Source organism: Cryptomeria japonica, chromosome 4 (assembly GCF_030272615.1).
Source record: "Cryptomeria japonica chromosome 4, Sugi_1.0, whole genome shotgun sequence".
In the NCBI taxonomy this organism is placed as follows: Eukaryota; Viridiplantae; Streptophyta; class Pinopsida; order Cupressales; family Cupressaceae; genus Cryptomeria; species Cryptomeria japonica.
Genome location: NC_081408.1, coordinates 260,385,679 through 260,405,393, shown reverse-complemented (window position 1 = coordinate 260,405,393; position 19,715 = coordinate 260,385,679). Strand labels below are relative to the sequence as shown.

The 19,715-nt window shown below is 33.3% G+C and overlaps 1 protein-coding gene across 1 annotated transcript; it reads left to right on the top strand.

The window, feature by feature from the left end:
- Positions 1-10,652: 10,652 nt before the first annotated feature.
- Positions 10,653-19,079, top strand: LOC131065442 (probable indole-3-acetic acid-amido synthetase GH3.1). The gene is made up of 5 exons (XM_057999949.2): positions 10,653-10,666; positions 16,849-17,121; positions 17,251-17,352; positions 17,437-18,239; positions 18,487-19,079. Exons 1-5 carry the CDS (start codon positions 10,653-10,655, stop codon positions 19,077-19,079), a joined length of 1,785 nt encoding a protein of 594 aa, XP_057855932.2.
- Positions 19,080-19,715: the final 636 nt, after the last annotated feature.

Sequence of the window (19,715 nt, the reverse complement as noted above, 5' to 3'; positions counted from 1 at the left end):
ACCAGTGATCAACATCAACTAGATGAGATCTATCAAATCTATTTGCCAAAACCCCACAAAAGAATAGGATAAGAAAAAGTAGCCAAGGACCATCATCATTTTCATTGTCATCCCCAACTTCTTCCTCCACTTCCTCTACAACCACTCCTTCACTTGAAACCCTCACATTGTTCATTATCTTAACCATAATTTTCTCTCGTGCATAATGAACAAGCCTTTTTCCTAATGTAATAAGAGACCAAATTTATATTTTTTATCCTATCATCATTAATCATATTCTAAAATGTTGTGCAAGTCAACATAATCTATTGCCACCAAAGCCACCAAAGCTAGATCATAGATACTACCTTATTGTTACTAGGTCCAAAGTTAATTGTCTTTTAAATAGTGATATTACTATTATGGTTATTGTAAACATCATCCCATACTCTATAAACTAGAAATTCTACGACATGTTAATTAAAAATAATCAAGAAGAAATGACCTCATAATACTTGTTGGAGCAATGATCATCGGAATTAAAAAAAGTATAAACTAACTAGAGACAAACATTAGACACTATCAAGCTCTCAGTCAAATCACATAGCCGAAGCCATGGGAGCTTTCTAGGTCATTGATCTTGCTAGAAAAATAAACATAAAAAATATATGGATTGAGGGGGACTCAAAAAACATAATCGAATGACTTCTAGGAAATTCCCCCCATCATGGACCGTAAAAAGTTGGATCGATGATGTGAAATCCCTTCTTTCCAAATTTGGAAAGGTTAAAATTTCTTATGCATTTATGGAAGATGATGTGGTGGCCGATTAATTCTTATGCATTTATGGAAGATGATGCGGTGGCCGATTATTTTGCCAATGAAGGAGTCAAGCTTATTGGTCGATGGACGTGGCATTTCTATAATGAATTAGAAGTGGATGTCGAAGCCTTATTTGACTATGATGTCACACATGGTAAAGTTGCCATTTCAAATAATGATTAAGTGGATTAGAGAAGGGTAATGTTTCATCATTTATTACTTTGGTAGTGCCTTAATTATCTTTATAAGTTGCAAGGAGTGGCACATTTTGTGGGTGCCTTGGTTTTTTTGTAAGATTTCTGCTAAGTTTATCTACTCTACTACTGCGAAAAGTGAAGCTTGTGAAAAAATGGGGGGGAGCAGGAAGAGGGTGGAGCCAAAAAAATGTAATAAGCATCAAAAAAATTAGAACGTATGGAAGCAAATTGATAGAGGAGGTTGGAGACCTTTCCTTGAGAAACTTCATGATGCTAACCCTGATATTATGAAGTATTTTATCAAAATTTGGAAGGAGGAAGGAATAATTCTCTTTGGGAGAAAAGTGAAAATTGATGAGAATCTTATTGGGGAAGTTACTGGCCTTTCTATAGAGGGGATGAAGTTCTTTTGTGATAGAAAGATCTCTGACAAAGCGGTTATCAAATTTCTTAAGACTGACAAGGAAAGAGAAGCACTTGTTAAAGTTTTGAACAACTATTTTGAGGCTAGTACCATTAAGAAGCTCTAGAGGGAGGTTCTCAGGGTTGTAATGGAATGCATTTACTATGGACAAGAGATCCACCAGAGTCCACGACTACCATTTCATCCTCCTCAACCACTTTCTGCACAAGGTTAGCATTTCTTTCTCCTACTACGTGTTGTGCTCTTTAAAACATTGTCTTCAGGAACACTTTAATAGTCCTAGGAGTTTCCTAGTCCTACATGTTGGTCTCATTCAACTTATTCATGAGTACTTTGCTAATATATCGGCCTTGTCTATCCCCATTTCTACCTCGACCTCGAAAGGGTATGATACTGAAACTAATTTGTTTGAGGGCAATATTGATAGAGATTTTGATTGGGAAGAGGAAATTACTCCCCCCTCTAAGAAGGCACCTAAGAAAATCCCTTTGAGTAGGCCTTCCAGTAAAAAAAAACTCTTTGTGGAAACCCATTCCAAAGCTAAAAACAAGGTGAAGGTCCCTCCTAGGAAGATGTTGGTTTCTTACTCTAAGGACTCGTCGAAAGAAAACTATGATACCTTTGATCCCTCTGAAGGATTTCATTCTTCTCAGCTTGCCACTAATAGAGAGACTAGGCCTAGATTCCCCAAAGACCTCAAACCTGAAGACCATTACGTTAAACTTGACTGGAAATTTCCAGATGATATCTTGGCAATTGCTGGAAATGGTGCTATGGATTTCTTTAGAGTTTTAAAATGGTTTTTTCATGAAAGAAAAGACATCAGCTTAAAGATCAGGGCAATGTCTAGCAAACTGGATGAATTGATAGAAAAAGGGTAGCCTCAAAATGCTAAAGGGGCAGTGTGGACTGAAGAAGAGAATTTTTTGATGGCGGAGTGTCTCCAAAGAACCATGGAACTAATGGAAAAAATGATAAAGGAAAATGAGAAAAAGACCATGCAACTCGAAGGGGAAATCAGTAAAATTTGGGAAACAACGAATGCCATTATGAAGCAAAGCCATAAAATTATGAAGAAATTTGTAACCACTATGAATACATTGGTGGATAAGTTAGACAAGTCATACCAGGGTTCCTTGATCATGGACCTCGACACTGATTGCTAGAAAAAGACCAAAAAGAGGAGTAATATCCCTCTAAGAAAACCAGAGCCAACCTAAGAGAAAGGCATAGTATTTCACTCAGGAGTTCTAGGACCTAAAGAAGGTAGCTCAAGAGATGAACATCCTCGAAACTGGGATTGCAGAGACTTTAAATTCCTTAGGTTAATCTTTCTTGGGATTTGGCTGTTTGATCTCTTTTGGTTCAGTCTGCTATCATTTTTCTCTGTTTCATAGCCTTTCCATTTTAGTGGACTGTGAATGTTTATTTTATTTTATCCTGTAAATCGGTGGTTTTAGGTCCCTATAAAACCCTCCTTTTTTCTTAATAAAAAACATTGGACACTATCAGCCTATAAATATTTACATACACACCTACAACTATGCTTCCATAATTTATTTTTATATATTCATACTATACACGTAGTCTACCTTTTTCATCATACAATACTCAATAGCATGTCTTAAATCATATAATATTAAATCATGAAAAACCATCCAAAATTAATAAGCCATTAACTATATGACATATAGAATAGTCACTAGCCTTTAAATACTGTATAAATCATATGACTCATTAGTCTACTCATGTATTCCATATATTTCTATAATAGTTGATACAACCAATACTCCATTTCTTCATATAGTACTATGTATTCTGAATAATCCATTTCATAACAAAACTAAATCTCATGAAGTTTTTAAATCCATTAGCCTATAGGAAGTAATAAATCTATTATGCATTCTCTCAAAATGTTATTATGCCTTATTTTTTACTAATTAGCTTCGAGATCTTAAAAAATGGCCTCATAGAAGTATACTAGACCTTTTTTACTAATTACTATATAGAGTTTGTTCGAGATATTTTATATACCTATAGCACCCAAAGTAGTTTGCAACATATATAAATTTATAATCAATAAGTAGTTTAAAATATTTTTGATTCTACCATTTGACACCAATCCTTTCATCAATGACTTCCTCTACTTTATCTTTCTCAAAACTATAAAATAAAACATCACCATGATGCACATTAAAGAGGCTAACCAATTCTCAAACAATAGAAAACATAAGACAAGAGATAATGAATTTATCATTTTAATATATCCTAGACTCATTGTGATTATCATGTATTTACACTACATAATAATATTTTTTAACAAATGAATAGACTATGATACGTGTCTCCTTTTGTAGCTATCATCTTACATATAATATAATAAGATATCCATCCATTAATTGGCTCAATCACTTATTACTATTATATAAATATCATACAAATACTTACACAATTTTTTACATTATAATTATGTTCCTTTACAACATCAACTAATTATTTTATTTTTAATTTCACAATCATTAGGATTATAAATTTTTTTAATTAAAAAGTTAACTGTGAACCTCCTTATTTACATCAATTATGCTACCTAATTCTAGTTTTCCGTACAAGAAATAATCAACATGAATCTCATATTGAAACCTCCAATAAGAATTCTTGTAACAATGATTTTGATCTCTAATTTGAAAATTAACCTTTCTTTCTGTCAAATCAAATTCCCTTATGCTCCACACCAATAATAAATTATAAGTCTATTTGAAGAGCTAAGCATTTAAGTAAGTTATTGGTGACATTTCCCTAAAAGTAACAGTCACTAACATGTAAATTTAGTGAAATCTCTGTAGGGTCTATGGGATTTTGTCCCCCTATTTTTGGTAATCTATTTTTTCTTTTGTCTAGTAGTTGGTTAGCATTTGTTTCATATGTCTAGATGATTTTGATGTAAAGAGTTTTAGGCCCCTTCAAAACCCGTTTTCCCCTAATCAAAAATATATAAATCTCTAATTGCAAAAAATCCAACTAGCCAATCCCCAATTTCTTTTTATTACTTGATCCATAATTATTTATATATCTTTCATAATTTCTATTTATTTTTCTATCTCTAGTTAGTTTCATCTATCTATGCTTGAACAAGAAACTACATTGATATATTACTAAGGAAATAAGTTATATCTTGAATTTTTACTAAGAATAGCTTTTAAACATTAAATAATTTATACTAAGGGAAGATTTTCAATTAACTTATCAAACTTTTCAATAATAAAATCATGTTATTAAGCTCCATGATAAGTTGCTTACTCTTTCAGATGACCATCCTCTATCATAATGTAGAAAACAAGTATCACACAACAAAAATTTAAACTTAATGCTTCTAGAGGATATACCGCCCACAACTAAACACCCACAACAACTAATCTTACCCCTACAAAACAAATGACTATTGTTTATCATAATGTAAAACACAAATATAACATTGCAGCAAAAATTTAAGCTTTATGCTTCTCGAAGATATATCACACACAAAATCTAATCTTACCCCTACAAAACAAAAAAAACAAAAAATAAGATCAATATATGCATAGCCTATTCAAGACTATCATCTTGAATTCACCAAATGTAGAGAGCCAAAATAGTATAGATAAATATCCTAGGATTAGCATATATATAATGTTTGTTTAAAATTTATATAAAACTCATTACCTATGCTAAAATTTGTTTACATTAGAGGAATTATGATAATATAAGTGAAAGGGAACAGAATGAAGGAAAAATCGTTACAATAAAAATAACCCAAGAGAGAAACATCTAAAATCTGAGCCATGATATCTTCTCTACCTTCTTCGCTGAAATTTCGTATTCCAAATGTCAACAGAACTGTTGAGAGATAAGCCTTACAAGAATAATCTAGTATTGACTTCTGTAAATTAACCTTGAAAAAATAAACGATATTACATGATCTCTCCCCTATATCTTGCAATGCATAAGTGAAGTAAGATATGACAAATGTACTAAATCTCTATATACAATAATGGACAAGGATAAGTAGCACCAGAAACTTGACTTTAAGTGCTACCAAACAATGAAGACAATAACCCAAAACGAAATCAGTATGATCTCTATTGTTTGTAGCCATTGCTACGTCAGTGTTACAGACTACAATCTCAAAACGATTGACATAGTTGCAAGTTAGGAGGAATTCCTTACCAACGCGGCAAGTTTTTCCTACCTTTGTCGGAGGGAACGGTTCATCTAAAAACATAGGTTTTGGTTAGGATGTAACTTGACTACGACAATACCAGTGAGAATTTACTATTAGTCAAATAATGAGCCCATCGAAATAGGGATTAGTTTGACAATTGGTGGTCTATACCTATTACTGATGGCTTAAATTGCACATATTAAGTTTTGATTTCTAAATCTAAAAATATTAAACATTCAGAATTGACTGATATTCTTTAGACTTAATATATTGCTTAATGTGTATTATCTATGACTGACCCATAGCATGCTTTTAGAAAAACTTGCAATCCATGGACAGGAATTACTACACGGTTTATTTTCCTTAAGTAAGACATGGATTACAAACAATAACTTTTCATGTTGCCTACGTAATCTTGTCCCCCTGTGAAAGAAACATAATGTTAAATTTGCTTGAATTCTTTACCTGCCTGTGGGAGCTTTCTCTAATTGTGTCGAGAGGGAAAGATACCAGAATCGACTAAAACCATAGGCTTTTCTTAGCATGCCGTCATTTGGGTTGGTTCGTACCTTGACTAATGATGAAGCAGGTGCGAATTTACTTTTAGTCAGGGAATGAGCATATCAAAGAGTCAAAATATGAAGTTGCTACGAATTTGCTTTTAGTCAAATAGTGAGTCCATCAAAACCGGCACTCGTACGATGAGTAGGGAAACGACTCTTCTTCTATTTATATCAAATCTCTTATCTGAATTCTTTAAGTGATGTCTCAACTAACTATTTTGGGTAGGCATGCAACAATATTTTCTATTTTCTTTTAGAAACCGCATATGATATAGATGTAGTGGGGCTTGTTCTAGATGTAGTGGGGCTTGTTCTAGATGTAGTGGGGCTTGTTCAATGTAACAATATTTTTTATTTTCTTTTAGAAATTACATCTATACTAGATGTGTTTGTGTTTATAATGGGGCTTGTCCAATGTAACAATATTTTCTATTTTTTTTAAGAAATCACATATAGTATGGATCTATTTATAATAGAGTTTAATCAATGCAACAATATTTTTTATCTTCTTTTAGCTATCGGACATGTTTATAATAGGGTATATTGTATGGAGAATAGCTACTCTTACACAATGTTCTCTTAAATCAAATGTAGAGATATAGATTATCCTAGAGACCGATAGACTATATCTTATTTTTGTCAATTTTGATTTTTTTTTTCAATTATTTTCAGTTATCAAATTCTTTAATAGTAAATAAGTTTACTTTTTAATAAAAATAAAGTAATTATATTTTAGTTTTACATGTAAATAAGATGTCAAGTAATTATTAATTTCAATTGTTGAAGTTATATTTTACATCTTATATTAAAGAGAGGTTAGAAATATGTATGGGTGATATGTTTTGAGCACATGGATTTTACATGAATTAATTTTGATAAACTATAAAATACTTATTTTATGTTAACTATTTTCAAATATTTTGGAAAATGTGCTTGTATTAATGAGATTTATTTATTTATACTATTTTCAATATCTATTTATATCAATATATATTCCAACAAACATAGCTCCACCTTATTCTCATTCAAAGATACTTCTAAATATTTACCTAACCCATACAAAAATTATTACACATATCAATACATATTCTTGTAAAATTATTGCACTTGTCAATATCCAAAAGAATATCTTGCAAGGAAATGTCTACATCGTAGGTTTACTCCATGTCTATCTCAAGCTAACCCTAACTAAACAAGAAAATGGAATGGGAAGGGCTTGAAATTAAAATATTAATAATAGTCATCCTAAAGTTAATTGATTAGAACTTAGTAGTACATTCTATTATACCCAACAAGACAATTGTATAAATGGAGAGAGATGTACAAAAATAAAGGAGAAAATTTGAGCGATAACTTAGGCATGACCTTCATTCAACATTAAAAGCTACCAATCTATTGAATCTATAGTTATTTCTTTATATACTACCTCCCAATTACTAATGTAATACTATTTTTTTTATATTGCACTTTCTACAATTCTTGTTGAATTAGAAAAGTCATAAATGATTCACTCTCAAAATTTATCAAATTAAAACTTAATATCTATTATTTAATTTCATATGCTTTTCAAAAATGTTACTCACAACCTAAAAAAGAAGTCATCCATTATTCACCTTCAAATAATAGTCACAAAATTCAATCCTTTTGTAAGTTATTTGAGCACATCTATTAAGTTTTAATCATCCTCACAAAAATAATTCATTTCACTCATTATTTTATAATTGTTTCTCCATTCTTGATTCATTTTTGCAAAAAAATATTTTGACCATTGTTTTACTAGTGAAAATATATTTCTTCATATTTTAGCCTTCTCCACTCTTATGAATATTTCAATTATTGTGAAATGTCTATACTTAATTTATCTTTTATTTTCACATTTTATTTCAATATTATAAATATCCTTGACCTCAAAGTGGAAATCATTCACCTATTCTTTTTACAACTATTTCTCTATTTCTCTTTTAATGTATTATACATCTGCCTTGAATACTAACCATTTATCATAATAATACTCATTTACTTATTTTGATTTGAACTCAACTAGCACAATAAAAATATTTACATTCAATTGAAAATATATCTAGTTATGAAATCAAATTTAACGATATAATAAGACTCATTCACTCTTAACTTTACTCTTTTCCTTTTATCTTTTACATTTTCTTACAAATAATTAAATTAGTATTAGACTTTAGTCTAGATTAGAATTTTAATTATATATGTTACTCCTAACTTTTCAAATAATTTTTGAAACAATTCTTCAAATTAGTGCATAAATGATTAAGAGAATGTTGGACTAAGCATATTAATATTTTTTTAAATATTCCTTGTTAATCATCTAGGATATTTGTAATTAATTCTTTAATTTTCATTCTTTGAAATTTAAATACAATCTTTTAAATGAATTAATGATATTCAACATTTAGACTAGAGAAGAATGTCAAGAATTTGTAAATATTTGTGCATCAATAACCCTAAAATTTAAGACAATCATACAACTTTTAAAACATGTTAAATTGTATCTTTTTAATATTATTTATTTTTATAAATTGTTTATTCAACTCAAAAATATATTTTTAGATTATATTTTATAATAAAAAAATTGATAAACATAAGATACCTGATATCTGAATTGGAATTAATAGTAAACTATAAATATTTATTTAAAATAAATGTAATAACATAAAAAATTATTTAAGTTATTTCTGTAATAAAAAATAATGCATGTGTATATATGTGTATGTGCATACATATACATATAAATGACAAGTTGAATCAATAGTCTAGTGGTCTAGATCAATAAGGCATTAACACCAACATCTAAACACTGTGATTAATAGGGCGAGTCTCTATAACTCTTAAATAGTGTGAAGAGTCTCCAACCAAATGTTGCCCTAGAGATGGCATTTAAATGTGTGACCATTAGTAAAGTTTTTCAACTCAATTATCTAATATACAGTTCAAAAAAATAAAAAATAAATTATTTAAACAAAAATATTTTGAAATAAAAATAATTTAAAAAATAAAATGTATGAATAAATACACTAAAAATTATCTATAAATATTAAAACAAAATAAGCTTAATTTAATATCAATAAACATTATTTACCCAAAAGTGAATCAAACTTTAAAATATTTAGAAAATCATTATCCAAGAGTTCAAATGAAATGAGGAGTGAAAGGATAATGAGAGTGAGGGTTTCTGAAACCCTAGGTAATGGTGGAGATGGGATTGAAGATAATGATGGCGATGCAGAGGGTCTGACTATTGGTGTGCATTTGCCCCTTGTTTTTATGGGCTCTCCTCACTATGCCCTCTTTGTTTTGTGGTCTGGCATGTTTCTTGCTCAGAGGCATCTAGTTTTACTTGTACAAGGCTAGTGGCACTTTATTTATGGTGCCTTGTTGGAGCCATAGCTTTTTCAAGCTTCCTTACTTGACATTGGCTTGTCTCGATTGGTGGTTTCTAGTGTTATGTGTTCCCTTGTTTGCCATGTTTGATTTGGTTTTGGATCTTCAAGGATAAGTAGAGGAGGAGTTGGAAGTGCTTGGGCTTTAGGATATGGGGGAGAAGGGGTTGGAGAGGAGAAAAATGTTGAGCATGGAGATCTGTACAAAGTAGAAAATGAAGGCCTTTTATCTCTGCACCTCTCGCTTGGTCGGGTCTTCACTTGATTGTTTTAGGTGCATGTTTGGTTGCGTCTCTATCTCAGTTGAAGGGTGCCTTGGGTCTAGTGGGTTCCACCCCACTAGATTCTTCTTGGTGTGGATTTGCTTCCTTCTAGCTTGAGTTACTCTATTCTTAAGGATTAGGGTTTCTTCTCCCATGAGACTTGGGTTTATTTACATACCTATTGTGTTTGATGGTTTTTTTGGCCTATCCTATGTAACTGTTTGGGCTATGAGTACTAGTGCCATGGTTGTTTCTAACCAAGGCTAAAAGGTTTTAAATTTTCTGCTTCCTAATGATTGGTAGTTGATCACTGCTTGGTCCATTCTTGTGTGGTGTGTTAACTAGAACCCTTTGCCGGGTTTTGGAGGTTGTTCCATTGATGACTTTGCCTTTTCTAGCATGGTCTCTATGGAGGTGGGTTTGGTTGTGGTCCTTTTGTTGGCTTCTAGAGTTTGTTCCAGTGGCAACTCTACCTAAATGTTGGAATGTGAAGTCCAAATTGGGCTCTTAGCTTGCAGTGGTTGATTCATCTTGGATTTCCATCTTGCAGTGGTTGATTCATCATGGCCTTCTTAGCTAGTAGTGGTTGTGTCATCATGGATTACCCACTAGTAATTTCAACATGTGTTTTACATGTAGCTATGCTAGTCATACTTACTATAGTTAGTAAGTTGTCTTCAATTAGGACTCTGCAACTCGGTTATTTTATTCTCCTCAAAGTCATGTTTTGATGTATAGTTTTGAGATTGTTGTAACTCTGTAATTCCTGAGAATTAATACAAAAGATATTTTTCTCATGGTTTTTAATTGGTATATTTCAAATAGGTTTTTCCACGTAAATATGAGTGTTATGCAACTTTGTTTGTCTCTGCAATTATCTACACGTTATTTTTCTTACATGCTAGTGTGTGCCCTATGGAGGTGGGCGCGGTCGTGGTCAAGCTTGAGGTTGATCCTATTTCTAATCTTAATGAGGTTGTAGCTCTATAGCTTGGTAGGTCTTTTATCCCAAAAGGTGAGTATGTTATTTCAAAATTTATGGGTGCCTTCTAGCTACTTTTTAAATCTTTCTATTCCTTGTCTGAGAAGATCTTTGATCAAGGTGGTCCTACTGGTAAATGGTTTTAGGGAGCTTGCCAAAACAAGTTGGTTATTGTCTCGTCCCTTGGCTACCTTAGTCTTACCTTAAGCAGTTTTTTCTGTGAGATGGTTCGAGGTTCCTTCCTAAACCCCTCTATTATGGAAATGTCAATGTTGGTTTGACACTCTCATTCCCATAAGTTAGTTGCTCCAAACAAAAGCCTCTCTTTCAAAAATGTGTTTTCTCTTTTTTGGTTTTGGTTGGCTCACTGCTTGTGAGTTCTTCCCTTTTTTTGCCTGATTGGTTGTTATGTAAGAGTTTGGGCCCTCTCTCGCTTCATCTAGTCAGAACTTTAATATTCAAACATATTGATTGATTTTATAAAAAATACATATGTATGTATGTATATATATGTTTATTTGTTTAGATTCAATAATTGAGATACACTATTTATATGAAAATTACCCAGCCAATAATGTAGATAATTTGTTTTGAGCAATCAATAATTATAGATAATAATAACCAAATTATTAAACGTTAACTAACTAGATTATTAAACGTTAACTAACTAAACCCTTATAAAATAGACAAAGGACAAGCAGCTATTTTTGTAACGTCACCCAACTCGTATCTTGTTGAAGACGCGTATGGAAATAAACTTAAGATTTCTGTCCGAACCAAAACATCGCAGATATCGGATAATAAATTATTAAAACCTTTGCCTTCATCGATGCAAGCACAGGGCCGGCTGTATAGCGTAGGACAAGGGGACACGTGTGGCCCACCACTGTCGGGATAATCCTATTATTGATTGGGACTCGCCATTGGAGCCGCCTGAGACTTACCTCATCCCCAGCGGGAGTCGTCCTCATTTGCCCAGACCGGAGCTTGTCTACCCGCCTGCATGTTGAAAGTTTCTTTGGTTATATAACTGAAAAGGAAGTTTAAATATATTGCCGTCGCATCAAATGGGACCGTATGTTGTCGGAATTTGGTGGTGTTCCATGCCTCTTGTGCATATGCTGGGTCCACTTTGTACGGATTCATCCTCCTTTGTTTATCTTCATTCTTCAGTCTTGCCACGCCATTGAAATTATATCCAAATCCTTCGTCACCATCACCAAACCTTCATCTTTGTCTATTTTTATTGGAATCATTCTCTAATTTTCTCTTGCTCCACGCAAGTCTGAAAATAAACCTTCATCTTTGTCTATTTTTATTGGAATCATTCTCTAATTTTCTCTTGCTCCACGCAAGTCTGAAAATACCCATGCTGGTGTTTGTCTTAAGCGACCTGTTTTTCTAGGTAGCAGGCTCTTATATCATATTCGGAGAATTATTTTTCACTAGGTTGAATTATCTTGGTTAGAGAAAACAGCTGTGGGTTAACTGTTTTGGTTTAAGATCTTAATCTTTTTAATAGATAAATTGTTGGATGGGCCAGTTTCTATTATATTAAATCTAAAAAAGTTTACACAATCTATAAAACACAATTTTTGTAAAATCCAAAATAGAATTCAGCAATACATTGGTTCTATAAGGGTTACACACTAGAAGCCACCTCCCTCAAAAACAAACAAATCAAAAAAGCGAAGATCTATTGACAACTCTGAAAATTGCTTATCCTTGACCTGAGACCTGAGGAGCATGTGTCCAAGTCCATCATTCTTATATCTCTTGTCTTTCTTCGCTTTCACCTCTTTCCATCCCTCTTCCTCTTCTTGCTTTGCTACTAGACCCTATCCTTCCTCCTCTTAGGAATCCACCTCATTGTCATACAAAGGCATCATATTGTATCCTTCCTTAAATTCCACAGAAATAGACCCCTTTGAATGCCTCTTCTCCATTGAAAATTCATCATTGGGACCATTCAAATCTAGGGTTGAAATACTATTATAGCCTGCTGGAGAGGGAAAATCATTGTTCGAATCCTTGAGACAATTGCCATCTCCACTCAAAGATTGGGGATTACTCTTTTGACTCTTATCTTTTTTCTCCACAAAATAATGGATAGGAGAAACATCTTTCCACCAAGTAGTAATTTTTTCTACTCTATCTTTTATGCATTGAGCTGCAAAGTCCCTTGTTTGGTAACATCATCTACATCTGAAAGGGATTCCTTTATAGTCCAAAGATTGCATCCAACAACCATTCGTTGTTTTAATCAAAATCACTTCTAGGAAATCATTAGTGACATCCATCTCCACCAGAAGTCTTGCACATGTTGAATCTAGAAGATTGATGGACCCCTCATCCACCATCAAAGAACTTCCTAAAGAGATTGCTACAACCTCAAGACATGAGTCAAACCAGTAATGTAAAGGAAGGTTAGGAAGCCTTACCCAAATAGGAGTTCAATAAAAAGATTCAATAGTTGGGTTGAAAGATGGATGCCAAGGTTTCAACATGAGGAAATGGTTACCATCCTAGCTCCATTGATGATTGTAGAGAATATTATTCCTGTCTTCCGTCATTTCAAAAATTACAACAAAAAACCGTTAGGCATTTGGGTAGATTTGAACACACCCATCCAAAATGGGTTCCTAGTTTTCAGAGATCCATTGATGAAACTTGTGTAAGCTTGGCCAAAGATCTTTGAAGTGCCCAATCAAGACTAGCCCTAAAAAAAATCATTATTCTCTATCTTTTTTTTAGCCTCCACATCTAAAGTCACATAAATAGATTTTACAATAGGTGCCCTGACTTGAGCAGAACCGTCCCTCCCAGAGACCATCCCGAACTACCCATTTGCACCACCAAGAACAAGATTTTCCTTTGAAAACCCTATTGGGTAGTTCTTTTAGTGCTTGGAAATCCCTCTATCCCCCTATTTGGAGCACCCCACACCAGAGACTAAAAGGTGCTATGGTTGACCACCAATCTAGGGATATCTCTTGCTAGCATCATAGACACCATCTCTACATGCAAATTAACCAACAATGCTTTTCTCTCACCCAACAAAGACATCCTTGCCCTACCACTAGCCATCTTTGACAATGATTAACCAGTCCCCTCGGTATTATCTTTTCAAAACACCCATTGACCCTTTCTGAAATGACAAAACCCTAGCATCCATAGCCTTTTGTTTCTCTTGCCACTAGCCATCTCTAGCAATGATTAACTAGTCCCCTCACTATTGACTCTGCAAAATGCTTGTTGATCCCTTCTACAATGGCAAAACCCTAGCATTCATAGTCTTCCGCTACCTCTACCACTAACCATCTCTAGCAATAGTAAACCAATCCCCTCGATATCAACTTTGCAAAATTCTTATTGAGCCTTTCTGCAATGCCAAAACCTTAACATTTGTAGTCTTCTAAAATGGCTTCATGGTGGATAATTCTTTTTTTCTCGTTTTCGATCTTAATCTTATTTTTAAGATTTTTGGAGTTTTCCATCTAAAAAGACTTCATCCTTAATAGACTCATTCATTCTATTGAACTTTACTAATAGATCACATGCTCATGAATATGGGCATGTAATATAAATGAAATTCCTAATTAATAGATTGAATATAATAAGTAAAATTGATTTTAATAGATAGCTTCCATATTTACCTCAAATCGTCATTTTTAATTATTGTAGAATTGAAATAAAAATGACATATGAAACTACCTTGTGAAGAGGTACCTCCTTAAACAACTTAAATAATGTATGTATCCCAATGTGCATGATTAAAACCCTCAACTTCTCTTTCAAAATCAAACATTATTACTATTAAACCAACATAGATATATCGATTTTATTATTTTATATTTCTATTTCTCATTTTATTATTCAAATATTATCAAAACAAACTATAATTTTCCTGTTCATAGAATTTAAAATAATACTTTTAAAAATTATTTGTATTTTCTTATATTTATGTTTAATATTATCTAATTCTACTTAATTTAATAATATATTTATTACCTCTCTAAAATATATTAATAATAATATTTAAAAATCTTTTTTTGAAGAAGATTAAAAAATATTTATTTCTCTAACAATTTTATGATATTTTATGGCAGATGTCCACAAGAAATTATATTTCAATTAGTTAATCTATATATTCTTATAGAAAGTATACACAACATCTCTTTTTAATCAAATCTATTTTTTTAATGAAGTTTATATATCTTTATCTTTAATTCCAATAAAAAATAAATAATTCAAATATAGAAACTATTTTTTACTAATATAAAAAACATTAAAAAAAATCACATATCTCCATTGATGAAAATAAAATAAAATTTCTACATGGCTGTCAAAAGCCCTTTTTACATTATTTCATAAGAACACTAAGTTTGACAATAGAAATCAACTCTTTTAAACCTAATTTCACACTTCCAACATTTAAGATACTATTTAAATTGTGTTTGGTGAGGTTCTTATGGATTCCTTTATCTCTTTTGGAGTGTCGTCATGATTGTCAACATATTTGATCAAGAATTCTTCTCCCTATATGACACCCTTAGTTAGGATAGCCATGGAGATTTCTCTACCTTTCCACTCAATCCAAAAAAATTAGCGAATTGTCTTTAAGGGAAAAGAGAGTTCATCACAATCTTATGTTTTTCTCATAGATTAGGAAAGGGTATGCAACTATCAAAGTGTTGCACTTTGATCAACATAATAGGAATACTTGTGATGTCTTTGTCCCTTTTGTATGTTCTATATATTGTGAAATTCATATGTTGCACCTTAAGATGTACTTTTGCAACAGGGTTAGGAATTTTTCAATTGAATTACATATATTTAGTATTTAGCATTTACTAAATTTGTTATCCATTTTATTAATCTTCTAATAATTTTTTAATTTTCTTAATCAAAATATTTTAGTTGAACCAACATGTTATAATTATTATCTATTATATGACATTGAAACAATCAAATTGTACCTAATTACATGAGAAAGATGGAAAAACTAACAATTATTTACTTGTTAAACATTCATTATGTCTAAATTTATATATTTATATACAAACATAAATATTTCTATCTTAAGATACAAACATATATTGATTTGAAGACATTTATGTAACTATAAATATCTTATGACTAATCTCAATATCTTTTACATTGATGTAAATATGATATCTACACTAATACATAAAAAGATAATATAAATAAAATTATTAAAATTCTAGCTAGAAAAAATAAATATTTTTAATTTATATTAAAATTTTCAAACTAATTAAACAGAACTATAATATTGTTCAGAAAAATTGTGAGCTCTTAAGTGCATTTGTTTAGTTGGGTTCTGTGGGGTTTTTCTCCTATCTCTTTTGTTGTTTGGTTGTTGGTTCTGGACTCTCTCGCTATTATTTTTCTTTTTTTGTACGTGGATTTGGGTTTTGGATCTCTGTGAAACCCGTTTTATCGTAATAAAAAAACTATAATATTCTTCAAAATATGAAATATAAATAATATTAAATATCAGTATCAATTTTCTATATTAAAATTTTTAAACTGATACCAAATACAAACATTTTTTTTCTAATATTTGATTAAGGAAACTGGTTAAAATGTGAGTAGTGCTCGAAAATATAAAGGAACCATGTTGATAAGTTGTATTATCTTATTTTAAAGAGATACGAGTTAACTTTTAACTAAATCTTAATATGCTTATCTTTCTAAATACGGCTATCCACCTAACATCTTCAAACAAATTGTCTGTGGTGCAATCGGTGATATGCCCAAGGACGGTTTTGACTCACCCCATGGCCTGGCCTCCATACACCTATAAATACAGCCCTCTTACTACGCCTTCCTCACACATTATTCATTTGTAGGATTTGGGTCTAAAGGCTAGTTTTCCTCTTTGGCTCACATCCTCATCTCCATCCAAGTCCTTTAGGATATACTTTTAGGTCTCTTATACCATCAGTATGTCCCAAGCCATGCTTAGTGACAACACTGCAATCCTCAGTGATAATGATAAGAAAGCTCTGGATTTTATTGAGAATGTCACCATACATACTGATCAAGTGCAGGCTCAAGTGCTTTCTGAGATTTTGACGAGGAACGCTAATACAGAATACCTTAAGCGCTATGACCTCAATGGTCGCACTGATAGGGACTCTTTCAAAAAACTGTTACCCGCGATTACATATGAGGATCTACAGCCTGATATTGTGCGGATCGCTAACGGGGATAAGTCTCCTATTCTTTCATCTCATCCAGTCTCCGAATTTCTCACCAGGTAAATATAAGTTTTTAATATTTCATCTAAAGGTCACCTGAATCAAACAGCGTTGCGTGTGTTAATTCGATGTTTCTAGTTGCAGTTTAATTCAAAGTTTAATTTGTGTGATCTGACTCGCTACAATAGCTCCGGAACATCTGCTGGAGAGCGCAAGCTGATGCCCACAATCGAAGAGGAGTTAGACCGAAGAACTCTTCTCTATAGCCTTCTCATGCCTGTTATGAACCAGTTAGTATTTTCTCACTCAATTCCTATATTTAAAGATTTTATAAAACGAATAGGGTTTTAAAGTTGAGAAATGGTTTGTGGCAGGTATATAAAGGGGCTGGACAAGGGAAAAGGTATGTACTTCCTCTTCATCAAATCTGAAACCAAGACTCCTGGCGGATTAGTGGCTCGGCCAGTTCTAACGAGCTACTACAAGAGCCGACACTTCAGAGAAAAGCCTTTTGATCCCTACAATGTCTACACCAGCCCCATGGAGGCCATTTTGTGCCCCGATTCCCACCAGAGCATGTACGCTCAACTCCTCTGCGGCCTTGCCCAAAACAAGCAAGTTCTTAGAGCAGGAGCCGTCTTCGCCTCGGGCTTGCTCAGAGCAATTCATTTCCTCGAACAGCACTGGCGATCGCTTTGCCATGATATTCGAATGGGAAGCCCGAGCGAGGAAGACGTGACCGATCCTTCAATAAGAAAGGCCGTTATGAACATATTGAATCCCGATCCTGAGATGGCAGATCTCATGGAACGTGAGTGCTCGAAGGAGTCATGGGAGGGAATAATCAAGCGGCTGTGGCCCAACACAAAGTACCTGGAAGTGATCGTGACAGGCGCCATGGCCCAGTACATCCCCACCCTTGATTTCTACAGCGGCCGACTCCCTCAGTTGTGCACGATGTACGCTTCCTCCGAGTGCTACTTCGGCCTCAATCTCCATCCGGTTAGCAAACCGTCGGAAGTATCGTACACTATCATGCCCAATATGGGCTACTTCGAATTCATTCCCCTTCCCGGAGACAATCACAGTGGTAAAATCAACAATCAGCCAGATCTGGTGGAGCTCGCTGACGTCAAAGTAGGTGAAGAGTATGAACTCGTGGTAACCACATACGCAGGTAAAATATCAGAATAAAAAACCGACATTAAATAATGACTTTCTGAACATATTCTGTACCCAAAATGGTTTGTGATTTATTATCCGTATATCGTAATCATTAACATTTTCTGAACATAATATGTACCCAAAATGGTTTGTGATTTATTATCCGTATATTAAATCATTAACATTTTCTGAACATATTCTCTACCTCAAATGGTTTGCGATTTATTATTAACATATTTATTTTTCTTGTTGCGATGCAGGGCTGTATCGTTACAGAGTAGGAGACGTGCTCAGGGTGACCGGCTTCCACAACTCTGCGCCGCAGTTCCATTTCGTGTGCCGGAAAAATGTGATGTTGAGCATTGACTCAGACAAAACTGACGAAGTGGAGCTGCAAAAAGCTATGGACAAGGCAACAAAGCATCTGGAGAGTTACGGAGCTCGAGTGATAGAGTACACCAGCTACGCAGACGTATCTACCATTCCGGGGCATTACGTTCTCTTCTGGGAGCTGAACAGTGCAACGCATGTGGAAGTGCCTGGTGAGGTGTTGCAGCAGTGTTGTCTGACTGTGGAGGAGAGTTTAAATTCGGTGTACAGGCAAGGCAGGGCCGCTGACAAATCCATCGGGCCCCTGGAGATAAAAATAGTAGAAAGTGGGACATTTGATGAATTGATGGATTATGCCCTTAGCCGAGGGGCATCTATCAATCAATACAAGGCACCTCGCTGCGTCAAGTTCGCTCCAATAGTGGAGCTTCTCGATTCCAGAGTCACAGCCTCCTATTTCAGCCCCAAATGTCCCAAATGGACACCTGCACGTACCAACTGGGATACTACTAAAACTTTCTAATTTTTCATCAGCTTCCCAAACTAGTTCAGGATTTAGCGTTTTGCACTTTGAATAATGCTTCGATTTCGAAGTTTATCTACCAAATTGAAACAAATCTTAAATATGAAATATGATGCAATACTTTAAATAGTCCCTTAAGAGACATCAAATGCCTTTGAATGCTTCCGAGATATTTTATAGTTTTTTTTGTTTTCATTAAAAGATAATGACATTAGTCAATGTAGTAGATGGTCGTTAAAATTCAAGTGTAAAATTCGAAGGAGGTCTAGGGGAAGAGTCACAATAGATAATATAGTTCCAATAACTGTCATTTTATTGTCATGTTGACCTCCCAATAGCCGTCATAGTGAAAATACCATTAATAAATTTGTTTTGTACCAATAGCTGATCATTTTTTGTAATTTTTTGTTCATAATTGGCCAATTTGTGCACCACTATTGGAACATTTGTCAACAAGTACTAGCAATTTTGAGTTGACGTTTACTGGAACATCTTTAGTTAGGAATTGGGGGACACTTTGAAATGTGTACTTTTTGACCTTTATGCGCATAACTGATTCCATAGTGTGCATTGTTACTACCCAGAAGCCGGATCAATAGCTATAAGTAGTTAAATTGCATACAAAGACAACTAAAA

Excerpts from the sequence above, each read along its gene's own strand:
- LOC131065442 (XM_057999949.2), top strand. Across the intron at positions 17,353-17,436 it reads CTCATGCCTGTTATGAACCA|GTATATAAAGGGGCTGGACA; the intron begins GTTAGTATTTTC and ends GGTTTGTGGCAG. Across the intron at positions 18,240-18,486 it reads CGTGGTAACCACATACGCAG|GGCTGTATCGTTACAGAGTA; the intron begins GTAAAATATCAG and ends GTTGCGATGCAG.